The sequence below is a fragment of the Dermochelys coriacea genome, chromosome 5 (genome assembly GCF_009764565.3).
Source record: "Dermochelys coriacea isolate rDerCor1 chromosome 5, rDerCor1.pri.v4, whole genome shotgun sequence".
NCBI classification, from domain to species: domain Eukaryota; kingdom Metazoa; phylum Chordata; order Testudines; family Dermochelyidae; genus Dermochelys; species Dermochelys coriacea.
Window position 1 is genome coordinate 124,118,774 of NC_050072.1, and position 22,083 is coordinate 124,140,856.

The window sequence follows — 22,083 nt, forward strand, 5'->3', positions numbered from 1 at the left end:
GACAGCAGTTTATTCAAAATGAAGCACATGAACATTTTGAAAAGGTTCATGTGAAAATTCATGCTCATGAATTGTAGAGGTGGAGAACCATAAACAGTCACAATGTTTAGGACACAGTGTAGGTGTGGCAACGGCTCAGAAAGTGTCTCATGGGTCTGGTACAGGGTTTGAATTAAAGAATTGCCTTCATTCCCTTATCAAAACAGGTGCTGGTGAGGCTGAATTGCAGATGGAGGAGGCAGCCTGCCTTGGCAAGAGAGTTGTTAAACCTTAGTACATTTCACTTATTTTGGAATCTACATGGGCCAGATCCTTGGCTGGTATAAATCTGCATGGCAACACTGAGTTCAATGTGCAGTTATCCCCAGGGCTTGTCTGCATGGCCAGTTAGTGCTTGGCAAGCTAGTGTGCTGTAGATTCACACCTCCGACAGGAGCATGTGTGTAAGGAGGGCAGATTTTGTGCTTACCAGAGAAATACTACCACTTTAATTATACACTCCTCTCTACTTCTAGCACTGCAGAGACAATGCAGCTAGGAGAGTACAGGTTAAGGAATCGGTTCCTGACCTGACCCATCAGGGGAAAAAAGCACAATGCGATACAGCAGTGGGATGCTAATAGCAGCAAGCAGTTGATGTTAACATTGCAGCTCGGTGATTATGGAAACATAATATCAGCATGATGAGCTTGGTCTTATTCTGCTGCTTTGCAAGACTGGAAATGGCAACCTATTAAATGCAAGCACTTAAAAAGAAGAATAAAGAGGAAATATTTTGTTACTTCCAATGGACCATATTCCTGGCTCCAACAACACCTCAGTAGCACAAAGCACCATGGTCAAGCTGCCTTAAAGAGGCATAGACTGGGACCCTGTACCTCATCTCCCCATTGGTGAAATGGGGATAATATGCTTTGCTTTCTCCCACCCTTCATCTGTCATGCACAGTGAACTCTTCAGGCAATGATGGTTTCTTACGCTGTTTGTACAGTGTCCAGCACAATGGGGCCCCAATCTCAGTTGGAGTGTCTGGCTTTCTGACCCACAGATCATGATAACAGTAAGGTGCTTGATCAAACCTGTAAGTGGTTAGACCTTAGAGCAGAATAACATACCATGGAAGTCAGTCAAATATTATAAAATCCTGATGCTGGGACACATGTGCCTTGCAGTGTCAATGAAGGGAATAACTAGTGCTTCACTTTGCTACTAGACCAATGACCACTTGGCTGAAAATAAAGCCATCAGCCTCTAGCCATCAGTGACCTGAGATTTCCCCATTGCTAACAACAGAACATGGCATCCTTGAGAAATTAGTGCTGCAATGGAAGAATTAGCAATTAGTTTTTGACCTAAAGTTGGTTACACTGAATGTATATCATGGAGGGTTTGCCTTATTGATGCTTTGCCTCTGATTCCAGTTTTAGTCCTGGAACTGAACGTTCTCTCTTTCCTAAGGCCTAGTTTCAAACTAGGGCTTATCTAAATTAGGTTCCCAAATCCCACACATAGGCACCAAATGAAAAAAGTAAGGCCCAGATTTTCAAAAGTTTCAGCGCTCAACCGCTCTCATTATTCTCATTGGGCGGTGCTGGGTTCTTTTGAAAATCTGACCCTAACGGATTGAATTTCCCATCTTCTCAAACCGCATCAAGCATCTGGTCTTGGCTTGGCTCCCAGCAATCCTCAGGATGGCAATATCTGCTAGGCTGGCTGAGATATTATTCCCTGCTGTTTAAGGGAGACTGAGCCATGCAAAGAGGGTGCAGATCACTGCTGTACACTGGCTCCAATGTATTGTTGGCTCTGCAGTAGTGAACGCATTCAAGACCTCCTCCTTGTGTTTCTTTCGGTTGTTTCTTGAAAGGTTCAGCATTCCCTGTACAATGCAACTGATATTTACGATAACAGGTTCATTATTCTAAGGTAATATATAGATGAAATATACTGCAATCCCGGTGAAAGAAAATAACAAACGGTGTAATTTACAGATGTGGAAACAGCCAGGGAAGGACGAAACCACACGGACCACTGCTGCTGTGGAAACAGCAATGACTAACCAGACACTATGGTCTAAGCCAAAGCTCAGTGAAGACAATGGGAGGCTTTCCAATGATTTCAGTGTGCTTTGCATCAAAGCACTTGCAAGGCAGAGAACTGGCTGCCAGTGTGGTAGGTGACCATAAAAGCCAAGTTGCAGATGAAGCATTAGAGCGATAGGGAAAGGCATTACAAGGCATGAAAAGAAGAGCCAAGGGAAAGAAAAAGAGAAGGGGGACGGCTGGGGGACAAGACCAGCTGTGGCAGTAGCAAGGACGCAGCAGGGAGGGAAGGAGTAGGCTTTGTGCAGTGCATGGATCAGGGACTTGGATGCAAGAATTCTACAAAACTGAAATCAGGCAAATTTTGAACTATGGGGGCTTCGTCTCCATCAGGGGGTTCTAGTGACTTCATAAGCCTGTCTAATCGTTCACAACATCCCCAGTACCCCACGATGGAATAGCGGCTCTACGTCACAGTCGCTTTTTATTTTTTTTCCTGCATGAGAAACCTAGTGAAATGTGTTCTGTGTTCAGTGTTTGGCACTTAGTACTTTAACTTTCCAATATTATGTCCTAGCTGCAAGACACTGAAGTCCTTTTGGGTTCAGATTCTTCAGTAAATCACTAGAACTCAGCTGTGCTCTGAACGCTAACGAAACACATATGCCATGAATTATCACCTTGCGGCTTCTGACAGATTCCTGCAGAGAAAAAAATGTGTCCTTGAGGAACCCTTGTGCAGGTGTGAAAATGGAAAACCTCTGCCCTCTTAGTCAGTGATCCAAAGCCTAGTGACGGCAATGGGAGACTTTCAGTTGCCTTCATGGGCTTTGGGTCAGGCTCTCACGTGCCCCAGCTCATAACAAAGCACGTATTACATGCTTGTCATAGCAGCAGCGCAGATGCCTTTTTATTGGATCATCAATACCCAGGATGTGAAAGGCCCATGGTTCCACATTTCTAAATTTAGCTCTGTGCTTTCAACATCTAAGTGCTTTTCAAAGACTAATTAATTTGCCAGTACTCTTGTATCATAAGGAAGAAAATATGTCCGTAAATTTCACTGGTGTTTATAGGCCTGATCCAAAGCTCTCTGAACTCAATGTAAAGAGGTCCTTTAACTTCAACGGTCTTGACACTGGCCCTGTATTGTCTGATGTTTTCCCTTCCTTTACGAAAAGAGAAAGTTAAAAGGCAGTGCAACTGCAAGGAAGTTTGCCTTCAAAAGTCCTTGTAGCACAGTCAATTTTCAATAGGGCTTTTTTTCTTCCCTTGACACTGATATGCTCATGGTTGAGTCCCTCAAAGCTATATTGTACATGACTTTGAAGAAGAAGATATCTAATTTCAAATCATAAACATGGTTTGGTTTTGTCTGTCTTTTAAGATGATCTACCTGTCACAAAGCTTGGTGGAAATCTGCAGGTGGGCGGAAGCCAAGGAAAGGCTAGAGTCCATGAAAACACTTCCGCTGCATAAAATTACATGATTCAGGGCATTGCTAAGGAGCTGGTGGCATCTCTGAGCCCATAGCAGTCAGTGGAAGTACTGCAGAAGTGAATTGACAGCCTGTCTTGCTCCTGAAGTATAGGGAGGTGACTGACATTCAGGTCAGGCAGTCTTCTAGTGCCCTGCTTAATTAATAAGAAGTTTTTCATTCCTTCCTCACTAGTCTTTCCCCCATGCTTCCAGGACTGGATTTCAATGGTAGCAGGTGATTCTCTTCACATGCCATAAAGATGGCTGATGGGCTGGGGGCAGTGGCTAATCATGATCTTCTGAAATGATATATGGAAGACAAGGGCTATAAAAGTGAGGTTGGGGTGCAGGCTTCTGGAGATGCCCTAGAAGGCACCAAAAGGAAGGGGTTTCCTAGGCCTGATAGAGGAAGAAGGAGTTCATATTACACCTTTCACCCACTTCTGGGAATGACTTACAATGATATCAAACTTTCATCCAGAAGAATCCCAAAGCTGTTGACATGCTTAGGCCCCGATTCACAAAGATACCTAAGCATGCTTAAGTTTAAGCATGTGAGTTGCCCCACTGACGTTTAAAGTTAGGGATGTATTAAAGTAACTTGCTAATTGGGGCCTCAGTGAAAAGGTATTGGTCAAATTTTGGATGCTTGCAGCACTTCCATTAAAGATGCTGCACAAAAGTATCAGAGGATAGAATTTGGCCCCAAAAGTATAGGAAGTGATGATGGCATACTCTCAGGGCCATGAATTCCCTTGCTACATGGTATGGCATCACTGATGTTAACCTGTAGTCTTCTTTAATTCAGTGATTTTTTAATACTGCATTTAATAATCACAAGACTTACATTATAACTATCTAGACCTAGATATAGTTCCAAGACCTGGTTTGGGGTTTTCAGGCTAATTGTGAGACTGCATAACTCTGAAGGGAAGGTTCAAGTTTTAACATTGCTGAGTCCAGCCTAGCAGGATGATCTGCAAGTTTAGAAACTAAATTCTGGGATTGCAAAATGAATCTACAGAGAAGCAAAGCATGAGCAAGAAGCAAACCACGAAAGGCTTGGAGGTTTGATTCCGATGAGTAAATCTGAAATATCCAAATTTATTTGGTTTGCAAATTTGGGCTAGATATCTCATCAGAGCAGGCTTCCATGGTACGTATCTGGCAGGTCCTGTTTCAGTCAGGGTGGAAGGGAAGTAACCTGAGTAGAACTTTTCCTTAATCAAAAATTACTGTAAATATTTCAAATAACTTTCCAAACTCATTTAAGTCTGTTACAGGAGAGTTGCAATGAGGAATCAGAAACTTAATTCTCCAAAATCCTGATCCAAAGCTCACTGAAGTAGATTGAAAGACAACCATTGACTTCAATGGGTTTTGGATTATATTGCAATTCTCTTGTCTTTTGATTAAATGAATCTCAATGTTTCTGGCCAATGAGTATGTCTGTTCTTGTGAAAAATACACTTTAGGAGACAGCTGTGGCATTCTTGAGGTGTGCTTTGATTTCTTTCTTGGCTGCTAAGAAGGAATATTTGAATGCATCCCAAGATAAATTAATTTAGAAGGGCTGCTGAACTGGATTCTAGGATGGCAAAGGGAAACTGATGACTGTCAAATCAACATTATAATAGGCTTTTCACGTCTTATGTTACTTTCTTATTGAAACACCATTTATATGAATGAGGGAAAGAAAGGCCAGGTGTCTATCGGCCTGATGGGAAGACTGTTCAGAGTTTATACTTTGTCTGCTGTACCTAAGGGAGCATACTTGAAACACCCCTTTTGGTCCTCTGGGTTTCTGTGAATGTTACGTTACTTCAAAGTAGTTTGGCTTGTGGTAGATCTGCTTATTATAATTATTTTATATAACTCCTAAAACTGTGGCACGCTTTTTAATGACAAATATAAAGACAAGGTTTCTGCTTCAAGGAACGTTCAATCTAAAGCCCGGATCCATTGGGAGATAGTAATTTGACTTCAATTGGATTACTCCTGTGCTAAAAGTTAAGCACATGCTTAGTGTAAGTGCTTTGCTGGATCAGGGTCTTAAATTGCAATCTCTTTAGGGCAAGGATGAGAAAAACACTGAAACACATCCTTACCTTTGAGCATGTGACTAATCAATGGGACTACTTATGCACTTAAAGTTAATCTCATGCTTAAGAGCTTTTCTGGATCGGGGCCTAAATCACTGCTGTTGCACCGACACATTGTGTCAACTTCTGTAAAACTACACTGGAAACTAAACAAGGAAGGAAACATTTTGAGATTTTTGTGCTCAAAACAGAAATACTACTAAGTATAGAAGCGTATTACTTTTCTTGCAACAGCACTGTCATGCTAGCTCCATGGAACTTAACTTGGCAAAGTATGCTCCTGTTTCATCTTCTAACTCCAGGAACTTCTACTCCTCCATTCTTCTGTTGTTCTTGTTGGTTCCTTTAGTCATCTAGTCTTCCCTTTGTAAAAACATCTGTCATCCATGGCAGAGAGCTCAAGTTTTGGAGAGTGGTTTATTTAATTCTTGACTGAGCAGAGTGTTACTGCAAAGGCACTGAGGATTTATCTGCACAGCTGTAGCAGCGAGCAACCCATGCTGAGTCAACAGACTTGGGCTTGTGCTACCATGTGCTAAAACCAGCTGTGTAGATGTTGCGTTTTGGGCAGGAGCCTGGGCTCTGAAGCCTAGGGTAGGGCGTGGGCTTCACAGTGTGAGCTCGAGCTCAAGCCACAACTTCAAAGCATTGTCTACACGGCTGTGTTTAGCACAGTAGCCCAAGCCCTCGTCTATTGACCTGGGCTTGGAGGCTTGATGCCATTGGCTATGTAGACCTATCCTATGAAGCTTAAGAGTACGCAAACGTCCCAGTTAGAGAACATTTTTAATATAACATAATTTCTTACTTAGGAGTTCAGCTCTTCTTCTCCCAATTTAAAAACAACAACAGAGAAACAGTGTGTTTCTGAGTGATTACATGGGAAAACAAGAAGAGTGAGGATTGGGTGCAGTTAAAGCCATAAAATGAAAGACAAAGTTTGTGGAATATATTGTCCTGTTTTCTCCTATACATTCAGGGCCAGATTTTTTAAAAAGAGCCCAGCATGCAACAGCTGCCATTTAGACATGCAATTAGGGGACTAGATTTTCAGTGTGGGCACCTCAATGCATCCTAATTACTAGAGCTGTGTATGAAACTAGAGCTTCTGTTTCATGAAGGATTTTGATTTTGAAATTTGTCTTTATTCCGAACTGGAACAAAACCTCCATATTTTGAAGCCCTCCAAGGAAAATTTTGTTTGGGGTTGACTTCCACTTTTTGTTAAACTATTCAATACAAGAGGTAATTTCAAAAAGAAAAAATCAAACTGTTTGATTTTGAAAAATGTCAAAATCAGATGTTTCAATGTCATGGGCAACATTTTCCCGGTTTTCTTCCAAAACCAAATTCCAGAAAAATCATCTCAGTTTCACAAAGCATTTCAGTTTTGATGGAACCGCATATTTCAAAAGAATATAGTTTCATTTAAATTTCTCTGGCCAGCTGTACTGTGGTTAGCCTCTGATTTAGATCTATTCTGTTCTGTTCAGGTTCTTATGCCACCATATCACTAGTTTTGCTGCAGCAACACACTATCCAGAGTGAAGACTTTGTGTGTGTGTGCGTTTTCATTTTTGGGTTGAAGCATAACTAATGTAGTCAGCACATCTCCTCTAACAAAGAAGGACCACCAGAGACATTAACTGGTGCCCACAAGCTTCTGGGATTCAGATGAGCAGTGTGGGGGATTTAGTATGATCCAAGTGAACTACGAAACATTTTCCTCACAATTTTCTCACACCTGTAAACAAGCACCTTTGCTGTGAAGTGTAGAGCAGTCTCTGGTCTGACTGAGGAAATTACTTGATCTCTGTAAATCTCTTGTCAGTATTTCATGCAAATTGCATATTGATTTTATGTGGATCCTTTAAGTAGCATTAAGGTTTGCAGCCTACCTTATCATGATCAAACAACAGTTTGAATGCCCTCAAAGAGATGATTCCCCCCACAGCAGACAGTGATAACAGTCTACACTGGACAAGGATTATGGATTCACAGATGCAAGAACACATATGAATAACAAAGATAGGAATTATGGGCTATATTTGCTGGTAGCAGAGTATAATTATTGTAAATGACTGTGCCTTTCTTTAATGTTGGTGGGACTTCTCACCAGCCAGGAGTGTTCCTCTAGCACTGTATGCTTGTAATATTTGCTATTTCACTATACTACTTAGATGAGAAAACAACCTATTTTCATTTCATTTTAAAAGCTGCCAGAAAGAAAAGTGATTTAAACAATGGAAATAGAGTGCATTTGCCTCCTTTGTCAGATCCTTCGGTGATGCTATTCTGCAGTTCCTAGTATGGTTTTTGAGTTTGTGATTAGATACCTCTGTATCAGCCTTCAGCACAATGTGGGTGACCAAAAGCAGCGAATGCCACTCGTTTTAAGGAGGTGTCGAATGTGCTCCTTTCTTGTGTTGTCATCTGTCTGATGCAGAAGGCCTTATATTTTTCAAATGGGGAACTCCAAAATGGAGGCTGGTGGAATTAATAGACACTCAAAAATTTTGGGTTAAGTGACTATCCAAGGTCAAGACACTGGCTAAGATCCTGATCCTGCAAACAATGAATACTACCATTTATTCACTATAGTTATTTGTTTTTGCTGCACTGGGGACTAGGTCAGGAAGAGAAGCCCGGTCTTCCTATTCCTTGACCGTAAACTCTAATCACTAGTTCACTCTGCCTTATTTGCTAACCTCAATCTCATCAACATGCCGATATAGTCCCTTACTTCTACTCCCACTGTTGTTAAGACATTTCATGTGGTAATTAAGGCAGACTTCTAATTATTTGTTGCACTTCATTTCATGAGAGCAATCATACCCTAGAGCTGAGTAATTGATTTATTTGGTTCATTTTGGGTCGAATAAAACATTTAGTTTGACCTAAAACTAAATATTTGGTGTTGTTTTCAGGTGGTTATTCCTCCCCTTTTTATTTTTTTTAATTACATCTAGCTAAAATTTCACAATGAAATACTATTTCAATATGAAAAGTTGAAACACTTCATTTTGAAAAGGTCAAAATGTTTCCTTTTGACCCTTTTTTTTCATATTTTCCCTCATTTTTTGGGGGGCTGAAACTATTTGACCAAAATCTTGCAAATATTTTTTGTTGACCTAAAACTGCATTTTTCAACAAATGAACTAACAAATATTAAACAATTCATCCCCAAAATGTCACCCAACACTAGTTGTACCAATATTCATTTCCTTGTGCAGCTTCGTAGATGTTTGCACAAAGTGCAGCACTACTGGAATTCTTGCCCATCTTAACAAGATGGCTCCACATATCCCCTCTAGAACCTTACCGATCAATGCATAAAACGACACGCATCTCGACCCATTAAACATCACTATGACAACATATATCTTTATGGAAAGGCAGTTACATTATTTATTTATGTTTACAACAGAGGCATGGATGTTCTTTGGAAGCACTGACTTTGGATGTTAACGTTTTTTAATGTCCTTCATGGAGCAAAAAGAAAAGGAGTACTTGTGGCACCTTAGAGACTAACAAATTTATTAGAGCATAAGCTTTCGTGAGCTATAGCTCACTTCATTGGATGCATTTGGTGGAAAAAAACAGAGGGGAGATTTATATACACACACAGAGAACATGAAACAATGGGTTTATCATACACACTGTAAGGAGAGTGATCACTTAAGATAAGCCATCACCAGCAGCAGGGGGGGAAAGGAGGAAAACCTTTTCTTTTTGCGAATACAGACTAACACGGCTGCTACTCTGAAACCCTTCATGGAGCAGACAGTCTCTTTAATTTTTCAATATTTGCTGTCTACTTGCTTGATAGCTCAGAGGGGATTTAGTTTGTGAGGCAGACCTGCCAGCCTCCAGCACAGAAATGATAGTTGTCATCCACCACCTTGAAAAGGTTGGTTTTCTTTAAACATTTCAAAAGCACAGTTCTCTGGGGGCACTGTCAATTGAGGAGGAGAAGAAAGTGTTTGTGAATCCAGAAATAAATATTAACTCATTCATCACCTGTGTGAAATGATTATTTCAACCACAACAAGGAAAAGGCTTGTACTCTAAGAGTAGGGTAACCAGACAGCAAATGTGAAAAATCGGGACGGGGTGGGGGTGATAGGAGCCTATATAAGAAAAAAACCCAAATATTGAGACTGTCCCTATAAAATTGATACATCTGGTCACGCTATCTAAGAGGCATTTTTACTAGGTACTTTTATGATTTGAAGAAGCTATTTTGTTACCCTGCAAGAGTGGAATTGGGCCAGGTGGGCCAAATCTGCTAATTAGGCTGCAAACAGGGGAGCTTTAGGGTGGAGGCAGCTAATTAGAGAGATGCTCACCTGTGCAGGAATAGGCAGGGTCTGTAAAGTCAGGTAGCAGGCTACAGACAGGGCTGCTGGGAAAGGCTGCAGGAAGGCAGTCAGTAGTCACTCCCTGGGAAGAGAGTTCCTGGAGATGGTATCCCCAGAGAGAGAAGGGGAACCAGTCAGAAGTAGGAAGCAGTCCAGGGAAGAAGTAGAGAGAGGAGCCCAGAACTGCTGAGTGAGGGTCCCTGGACTGGAATCTGGAAAAGGGGGTGGACCTGGGTTCCCTTACCAGCCACTGAGGGAGTGGCACTGGGCAGTGAGAGGGAAAACTACCTAGGACTGCTAGAGAGAAGGGACTTTGCTACTCTAAAAGGGGGAATGCTGAGTGACCTAGCTAAAGGGCTAAGTCCTGAAGAGGATGCTGTGGTTCTTGGGGCTGAGAGAGGGGCTAAAGACCAGAGGGAGAGACTGTGCAAAACTGTGGATGGGGGCATCAGCCTCGAGAGTTAATCCCCAGAGTGTCCAGGAGGAGGTGCCAGACCAGCAGTGAGTGGTGCACCCTGTGACTAACACCCATAAACAAAAAAACGAGGGAGTGCAGGCTTAGATGGTTTTGATCATATAAAGTGCAGACCTGACAGCTTCATGGGTGTGAGGGTCTAACAGATCAAGACTGAAGGAAAAAGACAAAGAGGACAGCCCAAGAAGAAATGGCGGGCTGTCATTAAGGAAGTTCTGTTAGCATGTGGTGTGATAGAGGATATGGCATTGAATAGAGCACACTGGAGGGAGGGAACTTGTAGAGCAGACCCAATCTGATTGGATTAACACCAGAAAGAAGAGTTATTCTGAGGTAAATGCAGGGACTGAAACCCAGGAAGCTGTCTTGTTGGCTTTTACATAACAGTAGGGAGTAAACCTTCTTCCATAAGGATATTCTTGCAGTGAGTGTCAAGGTGGCAATGCCTATAGACTTCATCCTGCAAACGCTATTGAGAATACTGCTCACTATTCAGAATAACCCTGTTGATTTCAGTTGGACCATTCAGGGTAGTAAGCCCTAAACTTAAGTCAGCATTCAGCCTGTGCAGGATAGGGACTTCAGTTTGCAATACCTCACTGTTTTCTTCCTTCAGCATTCTGTGCCAAGTTTTGCATTTTGGCAGAGACAGTACCTAGCAGCTGTAATTTACGAGGCACTAAAGAAAATCCTAAGCCACTCTCCACATTAAGGAAATTCACGCTGCTCTAACTACATGGAGGGGACTACAGGGGGGCGGGCAGCTTAGCTTTGGTCTAGCAGGAGATGCCCAGGGCTGGAAAAGCCAGGTCCAAGGGGCAGTGGTGGAGCTGAACTGGGAAACTTGCAGGATGCTCGTTTGCATTGGAGATGTATGTAGATCTTGGGAAGTTCAGGCTGAAGCTGTTATGGATTCAGTGAAATGCTTGTTTTACAGCTTCACAATAGATCCCGACCAATTTAAGATTTCTAAAAAACTGATTTTTAGAATATACTTTATTTCAGGCAGTCCTGGAATTTATGCTGCCCACTGATTTCCCAGTGAATAATAAACTGCAGATCATCGATTCGCTGAAGAGAACTCATTAGTAAAGCAGCACATATCAACATACTGCTAATGACTTACCTTTTGACTAAGGCACATACCAAGATTAATGTGGCTTATTACAATGATTGTCCAAGACCAAGAGTAGAATTTATCATACTCTTTGCTAAAAAGATTTCTAATGATAAAAACACTAAGCTATTTAGGATGGTTAGCCAGTAATTATCTGCAAACAGTTGTCATTGATAGCTAGTCTTTAATAACCTCAGATACGTTTCGGTCACTTTTATATTTTTTCATGTTAGTTAAGACAAATTGGTCTTAATGTAGAAATAGGTCTGAGCCAAAACTGAAGCACCTAACATACAGTATCTGAACTTCTGGGAAAGTTCAAATTCAGATCTAGCACCTTTACAGATGGTGGTTGTAAGGGACTGCGGAAGATTTTGTTATGGCCTAGCTAGGGAACTTTCATTTTCTCGAGATGAGAGGCTACTGTGGGACATAGATAGCTGCTTTGTTATTGTAGGAGATAGTTCTTGAAGGACACAGCTGCTGTGTTATTGCAGGATATAGATAGTTCTTGAAGGACATAGCTGCTTTGCATGGCCCTTCGCCAGGTACTAGAAAGCCCCCCTTTAAGAAGCACCTAATTTTATATTCATGAGCTGTTTTTGTGTAGTGCTTATTAACGCTGACTGTCTGCCCCTCCGTTGGACTCCATCCCAGGCAAAGCTCCAGTGTGCTGGTTTCCCCGCCTCCGTGACTGCAATGCTTGGAGTCCCCGTTGCGGGTGGGTCACTAACCTTCAATAAAGCCAATAACTCACAGCTGTGTGTAAGCCTCGTTTTTCTCAGAGTACTCCTGCCAGGTCTGTGGTGCTTCAAGCACCTTAGCCCAGAACAGTGGTCTATGGTGCAACAGCAGAGGGTTTTAGTGGATATGGGAAGATGGTGAAAATAGTAGTGAGAGAGCTAAGTAGGTGAGTGGGCAGGGACATTGGAGAAGTCCACTGCAGATGTCAGGAAAAGGCAAGTATTGGGAAGAAGCCCCATTCTATTAAAAATGAGGATTTAGGCTTCAATCCTGCAAACATTTACACACATGCTTTACTTTACTGCAATGAGTAACTCCCATTGGGACTACTCATGGCAGTAAAGTTAATCCCCTATGTGTTTGCAAGATCAGGGCCTTAATTATTTAGCTCTAAGCCAGAGACACAACCTTAGATCCAAATGTGCTTTTTTTCCCATGAGATAAACCAAAAATCCAGGATTCGAATATTCTTGAACATTGTGGTGTTTGAAACTTAGATCGGAATTTTGATGTTTGAGCCGCTCTTGAATATACTTCCTTAAAGGCCTAAGCTTCTTAGGTCTACTACAGACATTTCAGTGGTATTCAGATACATCAGCAACACCAACAGAGTGAACAGCATATGGTAACCTCAAAACATAAGTAGGAATGGGCTAGATCAAAGCAGCCAAACCACATCTTAGATTTTCTCCCTTGAAAAGCAAAGCCACCGATTTGGAGTTGGTACACAGGGGCAAGAATTTAATGCCAACTGCATTGGAAATTAAAAAAAATAAGATGTATACAGAACGAGGAACCAAAATGTTGGGCTAGCCTGATGCTCTAGTTGCTGTCGTCTCTGCAGTGAGACAAGAAACCCATGTATGATGTATTGGTTCTGATTCTCTGGATCATTAGTAGTTATTGGATGAATTATGGAGATACCATACCTTTCCACACACACATGCACTTTTAGAAAATAACGTGGAAGGTTCTATTTCTAAAGTTTTCCTCATTCTCCCAAAGAGGATTTGGAAATTGGGGGTAGCCGTGGTTTTGACTGATTTCTATCCATGCTTTGCCTTAATTCCTATCAGTGAAAGTGTCCCTACTCACTAGAGTTAGAGTGGACACTGCAAAGAGATGATAGAATGGATTTGCCATAACCAGGTAATGCAGTGGATGGTGGTAACACAAAGCCTCTCCAGCTAATGAAACAAGCCCAAAAAACCTATTAATCCATCAGGCAATTATCTCGCTTTCCATCTAAATAGCTGCCTCATCACCAAATCTGCTAGCCTCTTACAATAATATCAGGAACACAAAATAAAATTATTCAGTGTTAAGCCATGTTTCAGTCTTCATGGTGGTCCTGTCTACTGAGCAAGCAATAGAGTAAAGGAACAATATGCAAATTCACCTTTAGATGTGCCCAAACAAAACCCACAGATCTAAACATCCCAAACTTTGGCAGTGGTTCGAAATCCAAACCTGGATCCAGATCTGAATTCCTTGGCTAGCCCATATTAAAGCCCCAAATCCAAAGTCCCTGACTGTTGGGTGAGAGAGGGTGTTCAATATCTGGATCTGAATTCTGTGGTTTCAGCCCAAGCTGTAGTTTAAACACAGTCTCAGTTGATCTGACTTCTAACATACTTTAGCTAGCAAGTGCAGAAGGGAGGAAACTATGTCGGCCTATTCTGGAATATGATCTGTAGCATGCTGCTAACGTAGTTTGGCTGTGCTAGGCAACAACACGATCTGTCAACATGGTTCTAACTGGAGCTGTGCAAATAATTCATTGAATGAAGTTAGCTTCTTTTTCTATTTGCAAATTGTCCATAAGCACTTCACAATTTTCTTAAATGTATTTGTTATTTTAAACTATTCACCTAGTAATTTCTATAACTTTTTCTTGGTCTCTAGATTACTCACAAGTATAACTGGTCAGGAATTTTTCAACTAAACGTTTTTGTTCATCAGAAAATGAATGATTTGTTGAAACACAGGATCCATTTTAATGAATTTCTCAACTGAAAAATAATGTTGAGACGTTTCGAAATGTCCCATTTTGACACTTTCAAAATGAAAAATTCTAGTTCAAAATGAGTTGACAATTTGAAAATGTTAAGCCAATTATAATCAAAACAATAAAAATGTTGAAATCAAAATGATATGTTTCAAAATTATCAAGATAATTTTTTTGATTGACTCAAACCAAAAGTTTTCAGATTTTTGGTCCACATACATTTTTGAGATTTTTGACTTTTCATCCCAATTCAGGATGGAAAAACTTTTCAGTATCTTACGGGGAGGGTTCTATTGACAAGGACTTTGTTGTGAGTATTCAACAGGTTTAAAACAAACAAAAGGAAGTACTGCTTCACACAATGCACAGTCAACTTGTGGAACTCTTTTCCTGGAGAAGTTGTGAAGGCCAAGACTATAACTGGGTTCAAAAAAGACTTAGAGAGTTCATGGATGATAGGTTCATCAATGGTGATTAGCCAAGATGGTCAGGGATGCAACCCCATGCCCTGGGTTTCTCTAAGCCTATGTCTACCAGATGGTAAGACTGGACGACAGGGGATGGCTTACTTGATAATTGCCCTGTTATTTCATTTCCTCTGAAGTATCTGGCATTGGCCACTGTTGGAACACAGGATATAGAGTTAGATGGACCATTGGTCTGATCAAGCATGGCTGTTCTTACGTTCAGTATCTCAAATGAGAGTTGTGGTGGGTAGTTTGGGTAGGGCACAGGTCATGTGATTATTTCTCTCAGGTTCCTAGTGCAAATGCTCACAATTATTAATCTGAAATTCACTATGTTCTATAACGTTTGCTGTTTCTGCTATCAAGAAATTCACTTGCTGGAATACTCACAAGGAGTGAACACAAAAGGCGGGTGAATACAAGTGGAAACAACTTTAATTGTTATGAAAAGTGTGTGTTCCCACAGGGTGGGATTTTCCAAAATGCCCACCTTAGCCCCACTCTGCTCCCATGGAAGACAGTGGGAGTTTTACGAGTTTTCCATACGAGCAGAATTAGGCTAAAGCTGAGTGAGTGCTTCTGAAAATCCCACCCAGAATGTCTCTAACTGAGCACTCAATCTAAGGTGGTGTGACCCTATTCAGAGTGGCTCAGTTTATGGCTAGCTTAGTGGAGATGGAACTGAACCAAAACCCAGATCAGTCCAAGCATCCCCGAATTTAAGGGTGTTAGAAATTCAGATCTGAATATTGCAAACTGCATCTACCTTTATAATAGCCTAAATCAAAACCCTGGTCCAAAGAACCCCAAACAGTGACCAGTTTGAAATCTGGCTTTGAATCTAGCAGTTTAAACTTCTCTCTGTTCAGCTTTTCTCCTGGATCTGAGTCAGGAGATAATTGACTGTAATGTGACTGTTTAGACTCCATAAATTATGTAATACTTAAAGTAAACTGGGAAGAAGCAAAGACTGAGTTAACAAAAGTTGCCATTCTTTACCTTGGGGTCATGTATTCCAGAAAGCTCCTCATAGATTTTCTCTCCTACCATGACAGCAGCCAGGTTCGCTGTGTATGTCGACAGACAAAACAAACAAAAAATGGCCCAGAGATTCATTAAAAACCTTCCAGTCCAGCATTTGGGGGGTTTGATGGCAGCTGTTCTGCCAAACAAGATTGCGTAACAGACATTCAGGGCAGAGGAGAAGGAGAAAACTTTATTCCTGTTTCTCCCCTTGGGAGTCATCCCAAAGGGGCTTTTCCACTCATACAGTGTGAGAAATATTGCTGTGATATGGAGGGCAACAAATATTCCCAGCCACATGGTCCAGTGGAGTGGCCACATAAAGGCTCCAATAGGAGCTGCTGTATCTCTGGTCCTCACTAAGATGCCCAAGCTGGTTGAAAAGAAAGGGCTGGTGAAATCAATCACTTGGCTACGGGCTGTATTGATGCTGAATGATGTCACTGCCATGTGGGCTGTCCCAGCCAGAAGGTCACCCACAAGACCTGTCCAATTGCCATTTTTCCAAGCTCCGTACTTCCCATCGCCAACAATGTACAAGTCAAAATCAAAGTTCATATCCTCGGCCAACTTCTCCAGCAGGTCAATGCAGTAGCCATAGCAGCACTTTTTGAACTCAATGGGCACGGTGTCGTTGCCCCCAGGAAGGGTTTCAAAGAGGCTATCCAACATGGCTGAATCGTTGGTCAGAGGATCCAAGCACAGTTGTCCTGCTGGGCACAGCCCTTCATCATCTACTTTTCTCGTGAAGACAAAAGGGTGTTCTATCAGTGTTACCACTCTCAGGTGCAGCCGGGGAGGGCGCAGGACGTGGTTTTTGTGCCTCTGGGCCTGCTCTGGCCATATCCCATGATCCATGATGATCTTTCCGTCTTGCCAACTCCCCAATCGAGTCCACATTGGGTTCCCAACAGGATCATGCTGCAGATTCCAAATGAAAAAGCTGTTTTCTGAGCTGATGATGGAAGAGCCTTTCACTTTAATGTGGCCACTGAGACCGTTAAAGGTCGTGTTGGCTAAAAACCTGTTGGGAGAAGAAATGTAAGAAAACAGAGACAGACATCCAGATGACTGAAGCCTTATACTGCTTTAGAGGAACAATGGGCTTGTATTGAAATCATTGTACTGGGACTCAGGAGATCTGTCTGTTTCCTGTTTCTGGCTGTATGACCTTGGGCAAATAATGTAATCCCCTAGTGCCTCACTTCCACATCTGTAAAATGGGGATAATTATGCTTCCTTTCTCCCACCCTTTGTCTATTTAGATTGTAAGTTTTTCAGGAAGGGTCTGTCTCTTACTAGCTGGGCAGTTATGAATCCTTCTGATTGAGAGAGTGCTAGCTGAGTACTTCTTCACTGCCTACTCTGCTTAGCCTTATTAAAATTTAATATCCATATAATGCAAAATAATAATCATGCTAGTGCTATATTAAGTTTGAGAAATCAAAGAAGCAAAATCCAGAAAAAAATAAAAGTTACAGGGCCAAATCCTCAGCTTGTGCAAATCAACATAGCTCAGGGATCTGGCCGAGAATTTCTACTGTAACACAATTGAGGCATAGTGTACACCCTACTTATTTTAGGGTATAGCTTAACTAACATAAAACAATAGCACATTAAGCTTTATATTCAATAAGAAGAATGAGAATAAAAAGTATTACAGGCCTAATGCACTTGTTGGATTTTCTGGTTTACACTGGCAGAATCTAGATTGAGTCATTGGTTGTGTAAACAGCACCCCTCTTCACCCACAGGAGTGAATAAGCCCAACATCTCTGAGGAGGTTAAATTGTTTTATAAACTTTCAGTTCCCTGCTACTGCAGGGGCCTAGGGCATTGGTGCACTTTAGTCCCTCCCGTTCTCCGCCCATGGCACAATAGCATAGTCTCTGGAGGGCTGTAATTCTCTGGCTTAATTTTGATTGCTGGTTTTAGTGTGCAGCTGGTGGCCTGTAATATTCAGGAAGTCCGTTGGCCCCTTCTGGCCTTAAACTCTCTGACTCCATGATTTGAGAGATTTCATGACATTTAAAGGTTTGATTTCGCAACCTTATTAAGTTAATGCGTTTTTCTGCCACTGATGTCCACGTTAGATACTTTTGTCGGTGGTGGTGGTGGTAGTACGTTAATCCAAACATCCAAAGGGAGCCGGGCATAAATCACATTTTAACAACTTATGCTCTTATACTGTGGCTTCTATGGCCATTAATCACTGCATATGCTGTGTGAGCATTAATGAAGTTCAAAGTCAAGGGCCTTTGTGGACATGGAAAAACTGCCTTAGTCAGAAACCTTAAGGAGAAGCTAGAGCAGTTCAGCTGGTATCGGGCTCAATCTAGCAAGGCCTCCTGTGAGGTACAGAGCAAAGTCTGTAGGAGTTAACTGTTCAACATTTTGCAAGCGTCTTGCTGCATCTGGCTTATAAAAAGCGGTTCTATTTACAGGGATCGCTATCAATAACATTTCTGAACAGGCTGCTGGCAGGCATGTACAGAGAGTGGGTAGTTTACCCAGGTTTGTGGACTTGAAGGGTCAGATCCTCAGATGGGGTAAATCAACACAGCTTCAATTTACACTCACTGAGGATCTGGCCCTAAGATTAGGCTGTGTGAACTGTCTGAAGGTTTGGTTAGCGTCTGTAATGCTGGCAGACAAAGTGCCAGCTCATGCATAGGCCCCTAGGCATCAGCTGACCACTGACCAAGACATACCTGACTTAGTCTGGCTCCCTTGTGTATTATTATTATTATTAACATAGACGTTAAGATTAAAAGAGTGTGTTTAGAGTTTATGGAATACTTGTAGGATGCTGCATGTATAATTTCACTTATAATATCTGTACCCCATGTGATATGGTGATATGAAGTGTTTGCATTGTAATCCTCTGTAACTGTGTAAAGTTACTAAAGAGGAAAGATGCGTTAATATACGTAAAAATCCTGGCTTCCGACAGAAGGTGTTAGGTCCAGCTCACCATGAAGGCCCATTGAAACCAAATGGGTCACTGTGGAACATCAAAGAATGAAGACTTTGTTAATTGCTCTCTCCCCCCCACCCTCCGCCACATGAAGAAGAGACATGTGTGTGAACTTATCCCATCAGTTTGAACTCATGGATTTTTATTCCCTTCTTCCCAAACAAGAAACTGCATCTTTATGCTGCTTGGTCTCTGAGGGGCAAGGATCACTAAGCATAAGCAAAAGATCCCTATCGCTTGGCCTGAACATACAGCGCTCTTCCTAGTTAATAAATCCTTACATAGTTTGTTATAGGATTGGCTACAAGTGTTATCTTCAGTGTGAGATCTAAAGTGCAATTGATGTGGGGTAAGTGACTGGTCTTTTGGGACTGGGAGTAACCTGAATGTTGTGCTTTTTTGGCATAAGGGACCATCTGTCTCCAAGGCAGGCTTACCTGGGTATCAAGATAGATCGGACTGCCCAAGGGGACTGTTGTGACTCCGTGTTAAGGCTGTTATAGTGCCTGAGGAGTTTATACTTGGTTGGTGAAATCAAAGTACAGATCTCACAGCTAGTTTGGAGTTTGTGTTCTGCTTCTTAACAGTCTGCTCTGAAGCTGCTACTCGTGCTCTTGAGCCACTGCCGGACAGCTAGACACGGTCATTCCATTGTCATTCTAAATTTAACAATGGAAATGAGTTCAAAGTGTGATGCTCGCTCTTTCCTGTTGTATTCTATTTTTCATGTTCATTCTCCAGCAGAGGCACTAAAGCTCTCATAACATACCCTAGAAGAACTATGTTTGTAGTATTTTGATAACGATTTAATTAAAATAGTCTCATCTATTTTCTTTAGCTTGATTACATTCTTGCAAAGTTTAGTAAGGGCCAAAAACCAGAGCAGGGAGCAAGTCAAAACATAGGCTGCTGAAATAGCTGAAGAAGCACAGTTAAAGCTTTAATTCACAGGCTAGATGAGGCTTTAAAAGCCTAATGCCTTATTCCTGTAACAAGGGTGATCACAAGAGGAAAAATTCACTCAGCAGGAATTCACTCCCATCATAAGGAAATTGCAAAAGCCTAGCCCCAAAGCCTAGGGGGAAGTTCTGCACATTTTGCTATTAACTGAGGGCCAGATCCTGATTTCATTAAAAAGTGAAAATATTGTAGGCCACATTTTAAAACTTGGATGCCTAGACTGGAGGCCCAAATTCTGCATTTGGGTGCTACAATGGGCATTTAAATGTCCAAATATCCACTGACTATGTTCAATAATGATCTGCGAGCCCAGACTTTACGAGCCTGGCTTTGCTGAGCTCTGTAGAACTATACCTACTGGTTAGAGATATAGACCCTTATCCTGCAATGAGCATCTGTATGGGTGTAGGGTTCTATCCTCATAGAGCTCATAGCAGGTTTGGGGCTATACATGGAGACAGACAAGGGAAAAGTAGAAAGTTGCCATTAGTTGCTGTATGTTGAAATACCAAAGCAGATGGTCTGGTCCTGTAATGTGATCCGCACGGGAAGTCTGCTTCACCCATGTGGAACCCCATTAACTTATTGGGGCTTCATGCAAACAGCAGTTTGTCAATGCAGATCACAATGCGGGATCGGGACCTAAGAATATCTTGTCCCGTTGATTAATGCATTCTTATGACAGCAGTTGTATGTCCAAATGCCTGCCATCAAATAGCTGTTTGGAATGCATCTGCTCTCCCTTCATGTGCTGTGAAATTGGGTTTGCTTTCCCAAGATGCGCAAACAGTTAAGAGCACAACTGCAACTCTTGTCATGAGACTATCTAGATTTCCAAAGAGTGAAAAGAAAGGACATTAATAAACATGCAGTAATGTAGCATAAAGCTTGTGCATTTGTTACAGGCCTGGCTTTCTTCATTTAGTCATCAACTTGATCCTCTGCATGTCTCCTTCAACAGTTAAATTAGTCAGCCGTTTGGTACCTTGAAATGTCCTCCGCTGTGGTGGTATTTCTCAAAGAGTTAGAAGATTTAGTGAATTATTTTGGAACTATTTCCATGGGTGCTTTTTGAATGGAATGAAATTAATCTCACAACCCAATGGATCACCACAGTGTCGTTCTGAAGCCCAAATCAACATCTGTTCTCATGACTAAGGTATGTCTATACAGCAAAAGCTGTGCACGAGCCACCTACTCAAACTACAGTAGTTTGAATCCAGCTAGCAGGGGTTCCCATAGCAGCGAAGACAGAACAGTGTGAACAGTCTTCACTGCTATTGTTACCCGTGCTAGCTGGATTCTAGCTAGTTTGGATGATTTGTTCATGCACTGTTATTGCTGTGGAAACATACCCTTATTTTACTTAGCTGAAACAACTTTCTTGTGAGCCTTAAATTAATGATGGGGGTTGTCATAAATATAAAGGGAAGGGTAAACACCTTTAAATCCCTCCTGGCCAGAGGAAAAACCCTTTCACCTGTAAAGGGTTAAGAAGCTAGGATAACCTCGCTGGCACCTGATCACAATGGCCAATGAGGAGACAAGATACTTTCAAAGCTGGAGTGGGGAGACACAAAGGTTCTCTCGGTCTGTGTGATGTTTTTGCCGGGACCCAGAGCAGGAATGCAGGTCAGAAATCCCATAAAGAGTTAGTAAGCAATCTAGTTAGATGTGTGTTAGATTCTGTTTTGTTTAAATGGCTGATAAAATAAGTTGTGCTGAATGGAATGGATATTCTTGTTTTTCTGTCTTTTTGTAATTTAAGGTTTTGCCTAGAGGGATTCTCGATGTTTTGAATCTGATTACCCTGTAAGGTATTTACCAGCCTGATTTTACAGAGGTGATTCTTTTATTTTTTCTTTAATTAAAATTCTTCTTTTAAGACCCTGATTGCTTTTTTGATTGTTCTTAAGATCCAAGGGTTTGGGTCTGTGTTCACCTATGCAAATTGGTGAGGATTTTTATCAAGCCTTCCCCAGGAAAGGGGGTGTAGTGCTTGGGTGGATTTTTTTTGGGGGGGGAGACATTTCCAAGTGGGCACTTCCCCTGTTCTTTGTGTAACACTTTGGTGGTGGCAGCTTTTAACCTACGCTGGTAAGAATAAGCTTAGGGGGTCTTTCATGCAGGTCCCCACATCTGTACCCTACAGTTCAGAGAGAGGAAGGAACCTTGACAGGGGTTGATGAAGGAAACATTTTTGTCCTAACATTTTTGGGTGAGAGATTCATCACATCATTATTGTGAAGAGAGAGGATAGATACCGTCCAAAAGGAACTGTGAACATTCACACCAAAACCACAATGGATTTGCACCTGAATCCTGAAA

The 22,083-nt window shown here is 41.7% G+C and overlaps 1 protein-coding gene across 2 annotated transcripts in view; it reads right to left on the bottom strand.

The window, feature by feature from the left end:
- The window catches only part of GRIN3A (glutamate ionotropic receptor NMDA type subunit 3A), a 102,858-nt gene that overhangs the window by 44,600 nt on the left and 36,175 nt on the right, over positions 1 to 22,083 (bottom strand). For both annotated transcript variants that reach the window (XM_038403900.2, XM_038403901.2), the window contains one exon: positions 15,795 to 16,842. In XM_038403900.2, the coding sequence (XP_038259828.1) occupies positions 15,795 to 16,842 (1,048 nt within the window). The remainder of the gene's footprint in view (positions 1 to 15,794; positions 16,843 to 22,083) is intronic.